General features: G+C 44.7%; 1 protein-coding gene and 1 long non-coding RNA gene across 4 annotated transcripts in view; one reads left to right on the top strand and one right to left on the bottom strand.

Annotated features, from left to right (window-relative positions):
* The window catches only part of LOC114870401 (cGMP-dependent protein kinase 1), a 57,506-nt gene extending 36,471 nt beyond the window's left edge, over positions 1-21,035 (top strand). For 2 of the 3 annotated variants that reach the window (XM_029174934.3, XM_029174933.3), the window contains exons 5-18: positions 1,924-1,987; positions 4,962-5,039; positions 6,293-6,387; positions 11,227-11,292; positions 12,911-12,985; positions 16,380-16,476; positions 16,606-16,745; positions 17,085-17,174; positions 17,544-17,685; positions 18,131-18,294; positions 18,380-18,502; positions 18,580-18,642; positions 18,724-18,790; positions 18,872-21,035. In XM_029174934.3, coding sequence (XP_029030767.1) covers positions 1,924-1,987; positions 4,962-5,039; positions 6,293-6,387; positions 11,227-11,292; positions 12,911-12,985; positions 16,380-16,476; positions 16,606-16,745; positions 17,085-17,174; positions 17,544-17,685; positions 18,131-18,294; positions 18,380-18,502; positions 18,580-18,642; positions 18,724-18,790; positions 18,872-18,970 — 1,363 coding nt within the window. In that variant the 3' untranslated portion in view covers positions 18,971-21,035. Of the gene's footprint in view, positions 1-1,923; positions 1,988-4,961; positions 5,040-6,292; positions 6,388-10,287; positions 11,042-11,226; positions 11,293-12,910; positions 12,986-16,379; positions 16,477-16,605; positions 16,746-17,084; positions 17,175-17,543; positions 17,686-18,130; positions 18,295-18,379; positions 18,503-18,579; positions 18,643-18,723; positions 18,791-18,871 lie in introns of those variants that run through there. The other variant, XM_055502564.1, reaches the window with a different exon arrangement.
* On the bottom strand, positions 1,458-3,253 carry LOC114870405 (uncharacterized). Its single transcript, XR_005898682.2, has 4 exons — positions 3,130-3,253; positions 2,773-2,849; positions 1,918-2,069; positions 1,458-1,847 (listed from the first exon to the last, which is right to left on the bottom strand). It is a non-coding gene; the product is annotated as an uncharacterized LOC114870405 (long non-coding RNA).
* Positions 21,036-21,358: the final 323 nt, after the last annotated feature.

Raw genomic sequence — 21,358 nt, 5'->3', positions numbered from 1 at the left:
CCTATATTACATTTGCCTCTGTATTTTCACACAGCTGCAGTATAAAACTATTTTAAAATATTCTCGCCTGTGTGCCATACACCTCTGTCATTTTCTGGATTATATGTAAAGAAAGGCAACAAAAGCCAAAAAAAAGTATGTGACCATACCAACAGTCTTATGCAGCCTGTATAACAGTTTGCATTTTACCTCAGGTCAGTTATGGGACCATACGCCACTTCAATCCTTTCAGTAGAGTACGCTTTTCACACACTTCAAGGCACACAGTGCCAAAAATACATTTCAGACAGATAGGAAACACATGCTATTAATGACTTTCCTGTCCAAGACTGAAGCTATTTTTGTGATGGCTATGTCTAAAAAAAGACACAATACACTTCCTATCTGTTTCCTGCATGTAGGAACATATGCTGCTTGCCAGCGCTCGCCCCTGAGGCAGTCTATATAAAGTAGATAGTCTAAATAGATAAGTAAATACTTATTAGATGTACAGTATGCATTGCTTGGTGTGATCTAAATCTATGGCTTAGTTGTATTAATGGAATAAACCAATAGAAATTCGATGTTGTGGTTCCTAGACACAAATCTATCTTAGGAGAAACACATACTGGTCCCTGTTCAATTTCTGCCCACTCTACAACTGTATCAGAGTCACATATTTGCTCTAAAAAGTTGTGGATGATCAACCCTGATGAAACACTGAGAGAAATCCCACGCTGTATTAAAACAGGATGTAAGGGCGCTTGTATTAGAAAATACTAGCACACTGCTCCAGGATGAGTAACTTCAAGGGTTATGTCTAATGAACCGACTACAAAAATATGTATCGCTGTGACTTAATATCTGCATGGTTGGTATGGTATTGCTTGACCCAGTGCCCCCTTCCACTTTACATAAAAGTCTACCTATGAGGCACAGAATAAAAGACAGTCACCTGCTGAGCTACTTGATAAAATGCAGTACAAATGGGCACAGGACAGCTTTAAGCGAACGCTCTACCACGTTTTCACTTTTACCATTCTTTTTCTAGATATTTGCAAAATCACGGTAGAAACGGTCAAATTGTCCCAGGCCTTGTTCACAATGTCACAGCACTGTGAGTGCAATTATGTTGAATGAATAATTAAAATAATCAAAAAGAGCACATTTGTAAAATCGACACTCTGGCGCAAATATCATTAATTTGCCATAATGCAATTAAGTTCTGGGATTGGATATTTACTACAACAGAGGCTTTCTGTTTGTGCTTCCCATTGAGCTGAGATTAAAAACTCCCTGTGTGTTCTGCTTCTATCTGGCTAGTTGGCTAATGCCTCTGTCAAGAAGAGAACAACACAGGGATCTGCTCAGAGGCTAGAGCCTGGATTGAGGGCTGAGTCAAGATGGTTCAGATTACTGTAATAAAGCATGGAAAATGGGTGGGGGGGCAAAAGGAGCAGATGAAAGAGGAAAAAAGAGCGAGAGATGCTTTGGAGAGATAAGCCCTTTGTTCACCAACAGGGTTTATTTTCACTCCTTTTTGATAAACATTGGGCCAGTTTTATTTAGCAGCTTGATGAGAGGCAGATACTGTTCAATGAGATAGCCAGAAAACAAACAGAACAAACATTAGAGCCTCATTTGGATGAATTCAACTTCAGATGTCCTGCTGTGCAATTAGACATACTATGAAATACATGCTAAATATTGGTATGAGCATACTGTATATACACGGTATACATGTCAACTCTGATAGCAGAATATTGCGGACATCTCCTTGTTCACTACAGATCACTGGCATGCCTCTTCAAATGTTTTCATGCCAAAACTGGCTGTGAGCTTCGCAGCTTTCCACATCCCTTTTTTATCTAACAACATAAAAGCATGAATCAGTAATGTGTTTATGAACTTATATAAGAGCGCTTTCTTTCCTTTGACCTGCAGCGTCCCAACGTTCCACGACTTGCAGGAAGACATTCTCAGCAAGCTTGCAGATGTTCTCGAGGAGGTAAGTGTCAAGGCCAAGACCAGACCGTGGCTACTGTACATGTACGTTTCTTCACAGATCTCCACACGTTTAGTTGCTTTTACTGCAGCAAGAGAGCGAGTCAGAAAGAGACCTTCATGTGTGGACAGTTGGCATTTCAAAGCTACTGTTGATCTTATAGTACACTCACAGCAGTCATGTTGAACTAAATGTTTCACCTACTGCAGATCAGGCAATTTCAATGAATTTTGTTCATGGAATGAATATACAGTAGGAATATCAAGACCCATTTTTATTTTTAAAAGGAGTCAGAATATAAATCCTTTTATTTTTTGTGTCTCCCCTTTTCGGCCTCAATAGATTGCAATTATTTCTTTACATATAAAAATCTGTTTTGTAACTGGTCCTATATCGACCAGTTTCCTCTGGTCTTAGGAAATTCCTAAATTTCCTCTTTAAATTGCAAATCACACGTGATCTGTCCCATTTTCACATTTTCTACCCACGTGCAGACCAAATCATTTGATATTTGCCCCAGTACAATTTAATTATGCAAACCCATTCATATTTACATTTTCATGTTCACCACGGCAACTGAGGCTTTCAGTATATCTAACTGCATTTAAAATGATGTTTGCCTTCATTTCAATTTGAAATACTACAGCAGAAATGACGTTGCCTCCAGGGCCATGTGTGCAGGTGTTCTATTTGCCCAAACATATTCACGTCTCCCCTCTGTTTTAAACCTTGGGGGGGCAAACACCAAATATGAGCTACAACATGACATGTTGGTATTCATTACTTACAGCTAGCGTCCTAGTCCAACACTGGGGGACGTTAACATTGCCAAGACCCCCGTTGATTGAGGCAAATAGGGAATCACCTATAAACAAATACAAATTAGGGTCACGCTGTTTTGCATTCAACATATCTATAATCAACATAAAAAATATTTATGTTAAAATGCGCAATTATTAATTTTCCACAACCAATTGAGTTCAGTATGTTAACCTAGCTAACGGCTAACGATGCTTACTAGTGCTATTATTTGTTAAGCTAGCAAAACAATCATTGTAGCTTCCTCTACGTAAGCTTGTGGCATCTTTCATAAAGTTTCCAAAATATTTCTTAATCTTTGGTGGTCAAGTTTAACACGTGCTCACCGGTTTTGACCATTCGTACGATTAATATTAGATCAACTGCCCTTAATTTAAGTTATCGCCAAATCCAATAACGTTTTCGTCCCAGCGGTTAGTTACGTACTGTAGACGCCGTGTTGAATGTCCGTTGTTACGGTGATTGCGTAGCAGCCACCTGGTTAGTGACCATGCTGTTCCTCATCATTGCACGAATGATCGCTCGTAGGCGCCATCTGTCGGTCACATTGCGTAAATGCAGGCAGCGTTTTTTGTTTTCTATTACCTTGTTTTTAGTAACATCCAAAAATGAGCCAAATGATTCAGTTTATCTTGCACAGGCACACAGGTGGGTTACAGCACCAACATGTTTCATTATTTACAGGTAGTGTTCTGGAGGAGAACTCCTTCAAGGACAAGGAGGAGCTTTGTGGGAACATTTACCTGTTAGGCGGCTGAAATGGGAAAAATAAAGTTTTAACTCCGTGCAGAGAAAGTAATCAAAAGCCGACAGCTTTGGCATTTTGAGAGGAATTGCTTTAGGCTTTTGTGCTTATGCTCATGTCTACCCTATTGTCATTGCTGTGATCAAATCCTCTTTAGCCAGAGCCCTTTAAGAGCTGCAAACTATTTTGCCAGCAATTAATTTAATGTTAGATAATCATTTAGTGGGTGGAAGCACACCAGAGAAGGGCCGCTGATAATAACGGTAAAATAGTACCTTTGTGAGAATTAGACAGTTTGCATGACGTGCTGAACATGCCAATAAAGGTACTCTGACTAATGTATTTACATTAATGGCTGAGGAAGCTATTAGCGCTGGGGAGTTGGACAGATTAGCATTCACAGATAAGACAAAGAGCATTTAACCTTCTCAAGAGTTGCTTTTTATGAAGCAGTGTGCTCTCTGAAGGTATTTCACCAATATAAAATTATGTTTTATATGAGGATGTGCATGGGGGATTTGTAGAGCAGTGCTGCGGGGTGATGTAATGATTACATACATCATGTTATACTGGGAGTTGTCTCCTACAATCTTCCATAACTTTGATCTGTGATGGACTTTGACTGAGGACATGCTTGGGAAATTGACTTCTTTATAAAATAAATAATCATGTGACCGCTCTGTGTCATCACAGAGTGAAATCTGCCCACCATCCCATGGAAAACATTAATCTCTGTCCGTCCTGTAGACTTATATGCTGGGAAAGTTAAAAACTTCCTCTGCAGAAGTGAAATGGATGGATCTACCTTTATGTTATATTTTATGTGCACGTGTCCAAGTGGTCAGCCTGACAGCTGCTGTGCCAGTGTGACTAAGTGAATAAGACACAAATTGTAAAGAGCTTTGTTAAAGCAGAAAAAGTTCATATAATTGCAGTCCATTTGCCATCACACGAGGTTATTTTAAACACAAATGTCAAAGTGATTTCCTTTCTTTGTGTTACCACCACGAGTGCAGAGCATGACTTATTCAGCGCTGGAACAGGCTCCAGGAGCCACAGCGCGGGATGAGGGCATGAAGGAAACGCTTTGATATCCTGCACTAATTGTATTATATAAAAAATGAGTGTTTGCGTTTAGATTGAAAACAACTTATTTCGTTTATTCATTCATTTTCTTTGCTTATTTATAACCAAGGTCACCACAAACAGTGGGTTTAAAGCAGAGAATCACCTTCTCATTCTGTGGAAAAGGCAAAAGCATCTAATCATGATTTATCTCAACTCAGCCTTATTTCCCATGAAGAGTGACTCTTTGTCTTTGGTGGGAATGTCCCAGTCCCAGTGGGAGAACTGTAGAACAGAACCAAAAGGATCATGGCAGGACTGAATAAGTCTTCTCTTCTCTTCTGACAGACACATTATGAAGATGGAGAGTACATCATCAGACAAGGGGCCAGAGGAGACACCTTCTTCATCATCAGTAAAGGAAAGGTGAGAACAGTGCCTCTAGCCCACCGATAAAATAGCCATCACTGACATCACAACACGGGCTCCCTGTAAAGACACCTATCTGTGAAGCTAAATGCAATATTTTCGGGTGGGAGTTCGCTGTCGTCAATCACGTCAAAGTGGTCGAGAGAGGCAGCGCATCTCTCATCTCGTCCGGTGGCAAGCAGCAAGAGGAGCATCTAGAAGGACGCATGGAGTCACATTCATTTCACCTTGCTGTCATCAGCCCCGGTTTTCCTGCGGAGCCCGGATGACACGCTGTCCTGTCCGGCATCAGCTCTGGTGGAAGGCTTTCATGTGCTTGTGTTGTTAACACGGGTGGATGCCTAGATGCCCGCCGCTCCTCCTCCGCTCTTTTCTCCATCCTCATCATCCTCATCGTCTTCATCCTCTCATCTCTGTGGTAGAATTCATGCTTACTGGTTGTAAAGCAGGTCATAAAACCAGGATCCCAGTAAAAAGCTATTGTGAGGGTTGAAGATACATTTATATTTTTATATTCCTTTGACCCTAAACCACTTCACACTGTGCACACAGCTACTGTATCATAAAGTAACCTGTTGAGAGACATGGACGCGGGGATCAACACGTGCCCTGCAGGCGCACGTACACTCCTGACCTTCCTGTCTGGCCATTTCCACATCTCTCAATTTGTCTCTGTCTGAAGTGCAGATGGAGAGCTGTGTCCTCTCACAACATACGCACACGCTGCTTTTTTTGCATACACAGTTTACTTTCCCCGAGCGCCCCTGCTTCCTCTCTTTTCCCTGCTCCCACTTGAACATATTTGATTGTGAATAATCGCACTGTCACTCCAGATGGAGTCGGCATTACTGGGTTTTGGCGCTAAACACGCGACTGCACCTGTGCAGAACTGACAAACGGATAGAGGCTAAATCCTTCATTGGAAGAAATAACTGTCTCCACTTCACGTCTTCTCCTCTAAACGGTTCAATTCATAAAAATCTAGCAGCACAACACATTCCTGCTCCTCGCACATCATCTGGCTAATTAAATGGTTTGCAGCACCTCTTAGATTCCCCAGTGTTTATACCTTTCGTTATTTAGCGAATACTTACATCAACGTCTGTTCTTTCACTGTGTGAGCAGAGTGAAACCCCCTCCAGAGTAACACTGTGAAGGCACCACGCATCTTCCTGCTGTTTTGTCACATCCTCATTGCTGTCACGCTGCTCGTTTTTAATTCTCCGCCTGTACTTTTGTTATTTCGCTAGGTTAATGTGACGAGGGAGGACTTGCCCAACGGAGAGCCCGTCTACCTGCGCAGTCTAGGAAAAGGAGACTGGTTCGGGGAAAAAGCCCTGCAAGGGTAAGATTGGCCCTAATAACACTGCCTCTTCCAATTTAAATCTTCCTCTCCTCCATTTCTGCCTCCTTCACTGTCACCAGCTCGCTTTCTAATTTTCTCCCCCAACCTGTCTTTCATATCCTTCCACTTACGCTTAACATACATCTTTTCTTTCTAATTTGCTATCAATCAGCCCCCAGCACTTATCTGTTCCTATTCTTCCCGCTAGTTACTGTTCCTGACAGGCGTGATAACGGGCTAAATGTTTGAAAATGTTTTAAATCCGGCGGATGTTACACAGCTTCAGGCCTGATTTACTGTAGCTGTTCCAGACACATTGTGTGACCCAGAAATCTGCTCCGAACCAAGTAAGTTTGAGTTGTTCAGGGAGGATGAGTGGAATCTGTCACAGAATCCAAATGTTTTTAACTCACATAATCCGCGTCCTAGCTGATACTCTATAGTCTGAATGCATCCGAACCTGCAGACAATTCCCTTCTAATCTTCATAGACGAAAGCACAATCAAAACCTGCGACGCTCCCTTCTATTCAAAGCTCTGATTCTCCCAAATCAAAAACAAAAGTGTGCGGTTCAACTTCTAGTGCAAACAGAGATCCCTCAAAAGCCACAAGTGCCCATTCATCTGTGCTGTTTTGCAGACGGCAGTGCTGCACAGACAAGATGCTGCAGATAGAGTTGTTGTGAGTGTTTTGTGTTTGACAGTCCTGTGGTGTGTTCCCTGACGACTCGCTTCTTTAGACGCTATTGTCTGGATTATACGAGTCTTAAATTCTTGAACCCCTTTGTCTTTTCATCCTTTTTCTTGTCTCGGTTGCCAGCGTTTCGGGGCATCAAGGACACCGCTGCACTGTCCTTGGCCACAATAATGAACGACGGCCTTATTTGTTTGTCTTTTGTGAACGTCTGTGGAGAAAAATGTGAGCGCCGTTGATTTTTCCTAACACTGCGACGGACGTTTAAGAGTCAGACATAACGCGAGCATGCAGTGATCTGTGGGTGAGTGTGTGCGCTCATGCCACAACAAGGCCAGAGATGAAATACCTTCCCCTCAGTGTAATGATGATACTGGCTTCTGGCATCAAAGACTGGATCAGTGAGATATTTCTACCTGCTAGTTTGTCCTGTCTTGTCATAAGTGAGTCTGGACAAACCATCACTACAGAAGTGGGAGGGTAACAAATAATCTAAATACTGGTATGTCTGTCAGGGATCAGGTAGAAATGGAGATCAAACGCTCTCCCACAACTGAGTGCGTGTCTGTTTAAAGAGCAAAAAAAGGAGAGGTTGCCATCTTGTGGCTGCTGAAAGTGAAAAGCGCCCTCAGATCAGCTCTGAAGCGCTCGTCGCACCTTCCAGAGCCCAAATCACCCACGCTGAACCACAAGGAAATCAAAGTCGACCCGGCCAGTGTGCGGCGCAAACCAAATGGCCGCCTGCGTGCGGGTGCTGTTAGTCATTAGCTTGATGTTCAAAGGAGCCGTAGGTGTGATGTTGGGCTCAGCAGCTGGAAATGCACAGATGGCCGGGCTTTTCGCCCCATATGTCGGCGGCAGAAGAGAAGAGAGGAGCCCCAGAATGCTGCGCGCTGCAGACGTCCTGATCCCACGGCAGAGGGAGGAGCCGCTTCCTCCACAGACATTAGAATGAGCTGTTTGATGAGGGAGAACACGACACAAAGTGCTAATTTATAATGCATTTAGCAGGCGCGCTGCTGTGATGTGGGCCTGTGTTAAATTTCCAGCCATTCACTGAAACCCTGTAAGTTCTCCTCAGAGTGGTATATGACCACGGAATCCTGTTTCCCAGAACGAAATGTGCCGCTTTGGAAGGTTTTTCAAACACCTTACAGAACATCTCGTGCTTTATAAATATCCACATCTCAGCTACAGCCGTTCAGAACCTCAGGGTCTGATGGACATTGTTGCCGTCTTTTGTCTCGCAGGATCTTGAGCGTGCGAAGCCTGTTTACCGATACCTTTGATGCTCCTTTCTTGTGAATTGCAGCGATGGAGATGCCGGCCATCTTTTGATCAGAGGGCTCTTCTACAGCGGCCATCTTTTAATTAGACGTTAACTGAGTGTGTCCTTGTGTAGGGAACTCAATAGCCCTCAGTCACAGACGGCTCCGTTCATAGGAAGACGCCACCTTTGATGCCGGAGAACAACGTGTTTACACGTTTTAAGTGTGTTCGTCTGCGTGTGTGTGTGTGTGTGTGTGTGTGTGTGTGTGTGTGTGTGTGTGTGTGTGTGTGTGTGTGTGTTTTGTACAGTAAAGCAGCAGCAGGACAGTCAGTTTACATGTTCCCATTGATCGGTTAGTGTATGGTGAACTGAATGAATGCTCCAATTGATACTTCATGAAGCTTGTCCAAGGATGTTCTGGGAAACAATGAACGCCTACATTGACACGGCGCCACGTTCGTACGGTTGTGACAAAGCCGCGTCTGATGTCACGCTGCCGTCGCCGTGGTGAAGTGTGACTTTCCATTCGAGGCGCGGACAATAAACGCCCTGACCTGTGGCGGTGAATTCAACTCAACATCCTGTTCTCGGCAGCTTTAAGGCGTCAGTGGCGTCCGTCAGGCCTTTGGTCCAGGATTGTAGCACGTTTTAAATGAAGTGCAACCACATTACAGTTCATTATTTTAACTTTCTAGCTGAATAATTCCTTCATGATCATGTCCTTGAGAGATGCTTGTACATCTGAGACTTGAGATACTAGATACTAGTATCAAATACTAGATGCTATAAATGGACAAAAAGCATAAACGAGGCAACGAGGACGTTATTTTTGGTGATGGATAAATCAGCGGCTGTGATTCTAGAAAATCCTCCCACAGTCCTGACTCCAGCTTCGCTTCCCTCACTGCTGCCACACACTTCAACCTTCAAGCCTGCCAGTTATTTTGGTAACCTGCTCCTAAGGGACACCAGATCACCGCTCAATTACCAGTTCCACCTCCATCGCCTGTTGGACGTCAACACGTCCAAGGGGCCTTTCAGACGCCTCGCGCAGCTGTGCTGGCGCACGCACTTTGTGTACGAGCAAAGCGCTCCTTGTTGCGCAGCAATTAACATGTGTAGAGGCTTAGGGAGAGGCTGCGGCTCAGCAGTGTGCAAATGGATCATCCTGACAGATATTGTTCAGCGATTGTGTTTCACGCGGAAGCTCGCGGTGACACAGTCAGTTGTTTTTCTCAGCGTGGGACAGGTGTAACAAGCTGCTCTGGTACGAACCCCCCCGAGCTCCTCTGAGAGCGCCGCGCGCTGACGTAGCGTCTATTCCGGTGCCGTGCTGCTCTGTTGTGTCGCCATGGTAATTAAATGACACAGCGCTGCGCGTTTCCTTTCATGAGACCAATTAAGTCGCGCGGCAGATCGCGGGTGCCGCCTGCGCCGGAGCTCATTAGCGCTGAGGAGAAAACGACCCGTCAGAGGTTTGACCCGAGGCGCGGGAGTGAACGCGGCTCGGCCGCCGCCACCGCCGCTCAGATCTGAGGTCGGATCTACAAAGAGTGTGAACTTGTGAAAAAGTCCTCTTGATCTTTCACATAGCATTTTATCTACTTTAGAGCCTCACAATAATTATTTCATACAGTTTCTAACAGTATGAAAGACATTTATAGTGAGTCAGATCTTTGGCAAGTTGAATTAGAGGAACCACAGTTTTAATGAGTATCTGCTGTTTGTGAACCATATTTGTCTTAATAAATTAATTAAATAAATTCTTGTCAACCGTCATCTCAACCCCGTGTTTTTGCTTCATTCTCTCCTCTGAAGACCTTTGTTAAACAAACTAGTCATCTGCTGTGGGACATTTGGCCCTCTTTTACCCATTAACCTGGTTATTATTACTCTGAGGTCTCTCACTGTGTGCGAACGCCGCCGTTCGCCGCTGTTGTCGACCAGACGAACAGGTGGCGCGAGGTTTGCCAGAGTATTGTGTTAATAGCCTGGGATGCGGGTCAGGGAAGCTTATCAGGAGTGAATGAAATACAGTACGTGCTCTGCAGGCCTGGGGCCACAGCTCCCCTCTGTCAATAGATCCCCTGCCCCTGACAAACGCTGCCTTCCTCCACGCTGCTCTCCTCTCCTCTGTAATCCTCACCTTTCCCCCCCACCAGCTGCAACCTTTATCCAGGGGGGTCAGCACAAAGAGAGGGGTGTATGTGGAAGAGGGAGTCGACGTCGCGCGAGGAGGGAATTGTCACCTCAGCTCATTGAAATAGACTGAGTTCAGAGGGAGCGATTGTCAGTTCCTGTTTCCATCGAGTTGAAGCGCTCGCGCTCCACGCAGGATTTTAAATATGATTTTGCTTTCCTTTTTCAAAAGACAGGCCCTGAAATAATCTGCCATTGGGACGTCCCTGGTTTTCTGTCTTTCTGTAATATTTTAGTCTGTGTTAGAGTGGAAGTGGATAACGCTCTAATTGGATTGAGGATTTATATACAGTACAAGTACTAGGGCCGCGGGTTTTGGGGGGCGCTGCCCTGGACTGTGCTGGTTCTGGCTGTCAGCTCGTCGCCGTGGAGCTTTATGGAGCGAAGGATGGATTCTTGGGACACGGACTCGGATTCATGCAACTGGGGCGACTCCTCTGAAGACGCATCGTCGTCAGAGGAAGATGAAGCTGACGTCAAATATGATAAAGAGTAATGCCAGTCCCAGTCTATGGCGATGCCTTCACCGCGTGCCAGCGTCACGGAGCGAATGGCTTTGAATGGGACGTTGCAAATGCGGCTGACTCCATTTTCACTGCGCTTTTTTAAAAAAAGCTGATGATTGTCGCACAGTGTGTTGATCCAGTGTCTGACTGTGTTGTGCTCTTTTTCTCCAGGGAGGACATCAGGACGGCCAACGTCATTGCAGCAGAGGCGGTCACCTGTCTGGTGATTGACAGAGAGTGAGTATCAATATCACTAATCCTGTCCGGACACAATGGCTGCTCTGCATCGTCAGCCCTTTAAATATTTTATGAGATGAGACATACAGTAGTTTGTCCACTAGATTTACAGGACAATGCTTACTAAATTATACTGGAACGTGTATTTTTAATAATAAATAGCTCTGTAAAGATCAATAACACAACTTTTTTTAAAAGCAGTAATTATACAATGTGCTGCAGAACTTGGCATAGCAACGAAAAGTGTCAGCAGGGCAGTCGATGTCAGCAAAATAGAACAAATGAGTAGTTTAGATGTTTGCTAAAAAAATTCAGATCATGAGTCTGTTTTTTAAACTAATTCTAATTCTTAAACTAATCTCAGCTCCTGCTGCATGTTACTTTGACTTATTACAGCATTCATCATGTTTTAATGTTGAGATCATACACATATATATATAATGAATTAGATCCAGAGAAGTGCATTAGGTCACAGTCTAAATGGCAAATCCCTCAGCGTCTCTGTCATTACGCGGTGTGGTGAGAACAGACAGACTGGGCGTGGGGAGGAGGTGGTATCGGCTTACCCAAGGCCTTCCCCCGGCCTCAGGGAACACAGAACACACAAATGGACCGTCCTACGAGCTCGCAGGGGTTACAGTGAGTGAGTCACCGGCACAGGTGATTACTGACGATTTCCACGCCGCCTGTCAGAGCAGCAAGCAGGCAGCCGGGACGCACGCTCGTTAGCGTCTAATCCATTGTTCGCCGGCGAGACGTTCAGGCTGGAGACAGTGAGAGCAGAGCCGGGGCCGGAGACGGTCGGAAGCAGACGGGGGGGATTGAAATTAAGCAGCGGGGAGTCGCCGATTGAGTGCAACATAAAGATCTAAGGCAGAGCTCAGCGAGGAAACGGCCCCGGCTCACAGGCATTATGCGCCAGAAAACAGCAGATGCATTGTGTCTTGTGGCTGACGGCTTGATGGTCCTCGCATAAAAGCTGCCTCAGTTAGATCCTCTTCCACGATGTCGTGTTTTGAATAGAATACACACTTCAGAGACAAATGAGCCAAAGCATTTTTTTCTTCCATTGAGCTGGATGATTTTAAAGGGTTCTCTCAATCTTTCTCCAGGTTCTATACAGTCATAATATATCAAAGTAATGATGCTTCAAATAGAGAATAAGGTTTATTTCAGCTCTATGAGTTTTTATTGCCTATATGCTGACTCCAGAGACAGTATGTTTTCTATTCCATTATTCATTCATTAAAACATTTATGCACTGCCTCTGCTTTTGTCTTTAACGTTCCCACTCGTCCGTCTGCCATCGCACTGCTTTACACCTCTTCAGGGCAGCTCCGTCTTCTCATCTGTTCGCAGTGATTTTTAGAGGCTTGTCTCTAAAAGCAGAATGATGAATATTTAATAGTAGCTGGCAGTGTATTTCGTGACAGCCTGGTCATCTATTGCAGCAGCTTTTTGGACAGAGTATACAAACTGCTTTATTCCCTCCAACCATAAGCTGCCATTTCATACATGAAATACTATTAGTGGAGTGGATTTGTGTTGTATTTGTAGAGAAAATTGCCAAACACTCTCGGATTCAATGTGCTTTTAACATTTACTGTCTTTGTTACAGTTCGTTCAAGCACCTGATTGGAGGTTTGGAAGACGTTTCCAGTAAAGGCCATGAGGACGCTGACGCCAAAGCCAAGTAAGAATCTTAGATTTTATTGTGTTTATATGGATTAATTAAAAGACCTCCATGCTTTAGCTTGGATGTCGACTTTTGTTTTGTTTCAACTGATTTAATCATTTAATTGCACAACGCTGAGACTCCCCAGCAGCTGGGACGTCGCTGGAGGACAGCTGTTATTGCATTTGTGCCTTTAGGTCTGTTACGTAACGAGACAAAACCCGGGTGGCAGGCCAGAAACCAGAGGCTGTGACCTCCGCCTCTATTTTCTCTCGAAATTAATATGTACTCCGCTCATCATCACTATGGAAACAAGAGAATAGCGCTGCAGAAGGCACAGGACACCTTGGCAATGCGGTGGGCATCTTGGGGTTCAGACAGCCATGAACAGGCACAATCTGATACCTCGCTGGCTCGGCGCTATGCGGCGACTCGGGGCGAGGAGAATCGAGAACCTGATAGCGGCAGATTACAGAGAGAGGGAACAGGAAGAGAGATGCCAATAGATGGGCGGCGTGAAGCTGGAGCGACACCCAGAGCTTCGGGTTCGCTGTCTGCTGGAAGCGTCGGTCATCTGCTCAACTCGGTGGCATTTAGTCCGTAAAGAGCAGGGTACGACACGGGGTACGGTGCTGGTGGAGGACGCGCATAATGAGGCTGTGGCATTCATTCAGCCCTGGCCACACTCACCGGCAGGGACGAGCGCTCCGCTGGCAGGTGTGTGCGACTGAATCCACTCCAGTCCTATAGGTTTTAAAGCACCAGCACATATTGCCGCGCAGTTGCCTTTGTGAGCTTAATATCCACCGTGTTCCCGGCACAAACCAGAGACGCTGAGTCTCTCCTGAAATCTGTCACATCAAAGCTGTTTTCACCCTTATTAGTGTAGCGTTTCCTGTGTGTGCGTGTGTGTGCGTGTGTGTGTGCCTGTGTGTGTGTGTGTGTGTGTGTGGGTCTGTGCGTGCATGCGCGGGCGCGCGTGCGTGCGCGTGTGTGTGTGTGTGTGTGTGTACACCATCCCTCGCTGCCACTCCCTGCCCAGCAGACGACGTTTGTTTCTCGTTGAGGAAATCTTGAGTCAGGATCCAACGGTGACGGAACCTATCGCTAATTGGTCACAGTGGATGAGCACAGAGGAGCATTAGTGGGTCCGTCCAGCCGACTGCAGCTGCTGGGAGGTTGAGAGGTCTTTTCTTCAAAGATCACCTTCATGCCTGCCTGTGCCGTACTTGTGCAATGTTTGCTTCATGATGCACATCCCAAGGCGGAAAATGTGCTTAAAGTGTTCTTTTGAAACTGCTGATTTGTCGCCGAGCAGAAATACTTCACATTTCCACACACGCTCGGTCCATTCTGCGAGAAAATCTGCTAACAATAGGAGATTGACGAGTGTGACTCAGTGTTTCCTCTGTCTGTTGAGCAGCTGTAGGAGTTTAATAAGCAAGAATTACTGCTAAATAAAAATGGCATTTCGGCTGAGACAACTTTAAGGTCAGAGATGCGTCTCCATCCCTTGAGTCTGACTAGACCGAGGAGCGACTAAGCAAAGGAAATGCGCATAATAGCTCACACACGCTTAGACACATGGGAATTGCATCATATGTTATGATCTCATCCGTTCACTGATACAGATTATCATCCACAGGGGTGCCTGTGAGGAACACTTTGCATGGCAGCGCTGGTAATGGATTTGCTGCGTAACCGTAACTAGCTGTGAGCGGCTTCAACCTCAAATCCTCGAAACAAACGTCCTGTGTTACAAACCCAGGTTGTGTTGCGGCGTTGAGTGCGGCTGTGCTCGCTTACTTTTCATTCAAGGTCGCGCTTCGGGCGTCTATTTCAGGTGGACGCGCGGTTCCGGTCCGCTGGGTCCGCTCAGCCGTATCATATTACTGTTATCAACGTGCAGGGACTTTGTGCTGCTCTCTGCCTGTTTGGAGAAAAAGCAGCCTCCGCAACGGTACGTCTGGTATTCTGGCTCTTACAAGGCTCATGGTGCCTTCTACAGACTATACTAGTGGACCAACACACTGACCTGCTGGTTTTGAGCCTGTCTTAATTCATATACTCTCAAAGTGTTTGAGCAGAATGATGTGTTAATTGTTCATGAAGCTAATTGTGATGTTTTCCTGATGTGGTTGAGCTTTGATTGGTTTTGACTTTTTCCATCAGGCCGCGTCACCTTGATACTTTAAATGGAGCAATGCTCCCACCTACTGGTCTTAGCGTAGCATTGTGGAACCTTTACACAGAACTTTATAGTGGAAAACCATGCCCTTATTCCTGATCCCCATAAATCTTGACAGAATTTACAAGCCCTCCACCATCATGATTTAAACACATGTCCACACCTCATAGACTTGATGTAGTCCTTGCCTGCACGTGTCAGTCACCGTGACCCTGGACTAATCCTGCCCCACATACAATAATGCACATGTTTATTCTTAGTTCCTTCTCTTTATCCCTTTCTTAAACAGAAAGCATTTTGGGGATTTGGGGCGTTTTCTGGGCCGGGTTCCAGGTGATGGGAGGAGAAAATAAGATGAAAGGATCACCAGGGAATCTCACATGATAACAGCAGCGCCTATATAAACACAAATAGACCGTGGCTCTCCTGGTAACCTGATGTGTTTCTGAGAAACACCGTGGCCAGAAACCTGCCAACACGTGCCACCGGCTCAGCGAATATGCTTGGTTGCCCTGGCTGAGGGTTAAGCCGAAGTAGCTGCTGGATCCAGTGGAGTGACTCACGTCTCACATTGCATTATAACTAAATTTGAGAAATAAATATAAGAAATACTTGATTCGTAGTGTGGCGTCAGTTGTTTGCATACAGCTGGGAGAAAAGGCTGATGTTGAGGAAGTAGTGTGTTGCAGGTGACCCAGAAAGACCCATCCAGGCTCAGATCTGTCCTGAGCGCAGTGATCCAGAGATGGGGCTGATAAAACTCTGTCTGTATCCAACAATAAGTAGAAAAGGCATGCAGTAACTGGGGATAAGAGGTGGAAACAATCCTGGCGGCCAGCGTTGTGCAGGTCGCGTTGGGGCACGATGGTGGCGGAGCCCAGGCACGTCTTCAGCAGCGCTAGCCTTCTCGCGTCACCGACGTCCTGCCTTTGTTGCTATCGGAGCAGGGACAGACAGGGGACGGTTGGTCTGTGCTCGGAGGTCGGAGTGGTTACCAGGAGGCAGAAGTCAAACACATCCTGCTCTTGTGCTCATATTTATCCACTCCACATCCTTAATAACATCCTTGATAGATTACGTTGGCTTAAATCCTCTAAGATTTGCAAACAAATGAGCTCAAAGAGAGACGGATATTTTGTCTCAGGTTGTTGAAAGTGGATTAGCTCTTCTTTCATCCGTCATCTCAGCTCTAATCCCTTTCCCTCTTTTCCCCCGAATCTACAGGTACGAGGCAGAGAACGCTTTTTTCTTCAACCTCAACCTTGCCGACTTCAACATCATCGACACCCTTGGAGTCGGAGGCTTTGGACGTGTCGAGCTGGTAGGGGACACGAGCGAGGGTTTTTTTCTGTTTTTTCTTTGCACGCCTTCAAATTTGTCTAACAGGCCGTGCGGGTTAACACGACTGTGACCTTCGCGTGTGAAGTCCTTCATGTGATTCTCACCGCAGGTTCAACTCAAGAGCGATGAGAACAAAACCTTTGCGATGAAGATCCTGAAGAAGCGGCACATCGTCGACACGAGGCAGCAGGAGCACATTCGTTCAGAGAAGCTCATCATGCAGGAGGCCCACTCGGACTTCATTGTTAGGTGCCTGTCATTAGTACACTACAGTATACTGTAGAAAAATGTCATAGGGATCAGTACTTTATGAGCTCAGAGCCAAATGGACCTGGGCTTAATTACTCGGGTTTCCTCAGCGGAGCTTCCAGGCGTTCTCATTTCAATAAAAGTTTCCTCCCACATGCAAGTCAAGCATATTGGTACCATATGCATTCTACACCAAGTGCAAATTGAAAGTGAGCAGAAGCTTCTTGTGAACCTGAAAGAGAGCAAATGCTTACTCCCACACAGGGCTTGGATTTGTTAGTCAAATGCACATCCTGCATGTGGCACCTACTAAGTGTCATCCACTTTTTGTGTTGCCAGACTCTATAGAACTTTCAAGGACAGCAAGTACCTCTACATGCTGATGGAAGCTTGTTTAGGAGGTGAGCTGTGGACCATTCTTCGGGACCGGTGAGTCACATACCAGTGAACTGAGTCATAGCACATGTAGTGATAGTGCTAATGTAATTATTTTACATATACCTCAATGGAAATTACACGTCTTTATATATAAAATTAAACCTCTCTTCCAAGACTCTCGAAAATCTCCGGCTTTCTAGTCATATAATTTGCAAGCGTGGAACATGTTTGCCTGGAATCTCAGACTTTAGGCACTTTAATAATATATTCTTATCAGATGTCGTTGTGCTCTGGGTAGAACAAACCATCTGGCAGAAAGGGCGGTCATGTCGGATTAGCTGAGTTATCTAACAGAATGCCGCCGATGCTCGTCTGCATCTTTAGTAACAGGATTCACCGCCACTGCTCTGCTGTTTCCAGGGGTTCATTCGAGGACTCGACCACCAGGTTTTACACGGCCTGTGTGGTTGAGGCCTTCGCCTACCTGCATTCCAAAGGCATCATCTACAGAGACCTCAAACCAGAGAACCTTATACTGGACCACAGGGGCTATGCCAAACTCGTAAGCAATCAATATCCAACCACTCAGAATAAACATTCTCATATGATTCTCATATTTTTATGATGTTCGAAGGGAATAATGAAAATGTGGCTTGTGTTGTATTGGGGCATGAATAATAGTATAATGAAAGCATAACTAAAAGTATAATTGAGGTTCATTTGGGCTCTGTACTTCTTGGAGAGTTCTCCTTCTCTCCTCGTGGAGAACCCACTTTGTAGCTTTTGGCAGAGCAGCAACCCGCAGCTAAAATATCCCTCATGACAAAGCATCAACAGAAAAACTCCACCACTGGGAAACCGTTGTGTTGTCAGCTCAATCATTATACATGAAAAAAAAAGGATTACAGCAGCTTCTTTTGTGCAGACACCTCGAACCAGGCTAGTAGACTACAGGGACTAGCAAACCTCCTAAACCCGCAATATGATTTATGCTTCCTGTTTCGAAGGTGGACTTTGGATTTGCCAAAAAGATTGGGTTTGGGAAAAAGACGTGGACCTTCTGTGGTACGCCGGAGTATGTAGCACCAGAGATCATTCTGAACAAAGGTCACGATATCTCAGCCGACTACTGGTCTCTAGGAATCCTCATGTTTGAGCTCCTAACTGGCAGGTACGCACAAGTCTGGGCTTTAAGAACGCATGCGTCACGTAATTCAAGCGGTGGCATTTGCTAATTTTGCTCCCGCGTGATGTAGCCCCCCATTCTCTGGCCCCGATCCCATGAAGACGTACAACATCATCCTGAGAGGCATCGACATGATCGAATTTCCAAAGAAAATCACCAAAAATGCTGCCAACCTAATCAAAAAGCTATGCAGGTGAGTTCTGATGTCTCAGTGTGCTTCGGTCTGCGTGGGTTCAGTGGTTCCTTCGCTAACTCGTGTTTCTACTACAGGGATAATCCTTGTGAAAGACTGGGAAACTTGAAAAACGGTGTCAAAGACATCCAAAAGCACAAGTGGGCATATTTCAAATCATAGTTTTTCCTCCTTTTACAGTTAAATAAAGGTGACGTATTAATGCTGCTTCTTCCTTTCAGATGGTTTGAGGGCTTTAACTGGGAAGGCTTGAAGAAGGGGACACTGACGCCTCCTATTATCCCTAGTGTAAGTGCACACTGGCCTCACGTGTTGCCCCTTCTTGTTTCTAATTCCTTCGCGTGACTGACTCTGTCTCTCCTCCAACAGGTCACATCAGCCATCGACACAAGTAACTTCGACAGCTTCCCTGAGGACAACGAGGACCCGCCTCCCGACGACACCTCCGGCTGGGACGTTGACTTTTGAAGCCCCGTCCCCTTAAAACCAAAACAAACTCTCCTTTTGTTGGTTCGGAGGCCACGTCGACTCGAGGATGTGGCTGTGTCATAAGAATACTGCATTAAGAGTGAAAGCGGACGCGGGAAAGAAGATAATGGCAAACCCTCTGGGTCACCGATATGCCTTCATTTCACTGTGGCTCTGGATCAAGCATTTATAATGGGACTGCTGTAGCACTTCTTCAGTGTTGTCTTACGCTAGGTTCTAAGGGAAGGGAAGTGCAGCTATGCACGCACATACACACAGCGGCCGAGGCTGGAGCCTGGTTTTCTTACGTTACAGGGAAAAGAGGGTTGGAGAATTCAATAGCCTGCGAGTTTTGTTTCTAGGATAAAAAAAGTGTATGAAAAGTGCAGCGATGGGCCGCTCAGAACGCGAGCAGGCCAATCATTGATTCTGTTCTGTGTTGGTTTCTCCTCGTTATTTGGTCTTCGGGAGGTTATAAGATGCTACTGCAGCTGCTCTGTGGTTTTTTCTTTTGACATGCAGCTCCGATACTCTCCAGAGATCTACACACTACAGTTTGCAAGTAAAACTGGTTCAAGTGCTTAAGACTGACCTGAATGTCACCAGTTTCCTTCCTGTTTAGCATCCATGTGTACGGTTATTAGCATTTGAGCCTCTCACACGAACACAGCCAGGCTGAAATCAGATACTTAGTAAACTTTCTATGAGAATAATCTACCTTGAGAAGCACAAAGGCTTGTGCATTCAGTGGAAAGACACGTGACTCTTCAAGTGCCCTGCTTCAAATGTAATGACTCACACACCGACACACATGAAATGTCCGCTAGTATTTCCAAGATGTAACATGTCATTATGCATCCAAGACCATTAAGTGAGAAGATCAGCAGCTCATTTCAAGCTTCAGTAGATGAAGTCACTCTGTTTTTGTTCTCTAATAGGCTTTCAATCATGCATATGAACCTTCCTCTACCTACAAACGTCTTCATTTCCTTTAGAAATCACCCGAATGCCTCTTCCCATTTTACCAAACCAGGTGTCTTTCTGTTCACGCCTGTACAGTTCTGACATAACTGTGAACATGGCTTTGATGTCTTTGGTGCTGTTATTGATAAATTGATATTGCGTTACTGAAATGACAGTACTAGGTATTTTTTGTATAGTAACTTTACGTGCTTGTTTTTTTGTAATTTAATTGGTGTCAGTTCGTTTACTTGTTTGATATGATGATATCACTTGGCGCCTGCTACGTTGTGCTCAGTGGTATTCTCTGAACAGGTTGATCCATCTTACGTTCACCCATCCCCTTCTGCTGAGGCACTCTTACTGTATCCTCACTATCTTAAGCCTTCCTGGACGTCACACCATCTTATAAGTCCTACAGACCAATATAGAAAGGAGATTGTATTTTGAGAACCTCACAACTTAATCACCACTCATTCCCAAAAATCAGAGCATTAAATCAGAAGTAATGTAAGTGCCTTAAATCAATGGCATATAAATTTAGCATCCTTTTCAATGCTGCATGAACACATATACACCTCAAAAAAGTATGTGTCTTCTTGGATGGCTGCTTGTCACCTTTTGTTTTACCTAATAAACACCTTAATCACAATGGAAGGAGAAATTCAAGTCATTTGATGACTGAAAAATATGAATACAAAGAAGATTTCTGATTTATTACTTTGATTTATCCCACAGCATCATTCATTAACTGTAAAACTTTAAAATAAAAAAAAGAATTGTGGCTGACACATGCTTTGCTCTTCACGCGCTACCTAATTCAGTCAAGTCAACCACAACTGGTCAGATACACAGACGTTAGATGCTATAAAAGTGATCTTAACAACTCACAAATACAAGTAATTTGTTTACCACCGTTGACAATCTTAAACAGTATGATCATGTTGATTATAAGGCATCAGAATCCTAATTTAAATAAAGCCAAGTGGCTGCACTCATATTTCATTCCAGGAAGCCAAGCACACGCTCACATTTAAATTGCATAAATTAAATGATTAATGTTGATGGAAAGCTAAAAATGAGAGGAAATCTTAGTTGTGTAGGCATATTAATATACAATATAAGTATTTTCATGTATTAAGGGCAGGTTATGTTTATCACAAAGCCTTATGGATGTCATTATTTAAAAAACACTGGTTTCTAGTCTTATATTGACCGCCTTCTGCAATGTTACCTGATATTTGCCTTGTGATATGTTGTTATTTCTGCTGTAAATTGATTTTGCAGTGCAGTGTGGAAGATTTTTAAAATTATAGAGTAAAAACAATAATTTTGAGTGGACTCTGACTCTGAGTTATTTTACACAGGCCACTGTCATTAGGCGAGAGCTTCTGCAGGGGACGTTCTCACAATGTGCTGCTGCTGCCA

Source organism: Betta splendens, chromosome 15, assembly GCF_900634795.4.
Source record: "Betta splendens chromosome 15, fBetSpl5.4, whole genome shotgun sequence".
NCBI classification, from domain to species: Eukaryota; Metazoa; Chordata; class Actinopteri; order Anabantiformes; family Osphronemidae; genus Betta; species Betta splendens.
Note: the sequence above shows the minus strand (reverse complement) of the source record. Positions and strands in the feature narration are given on the sequence as shown.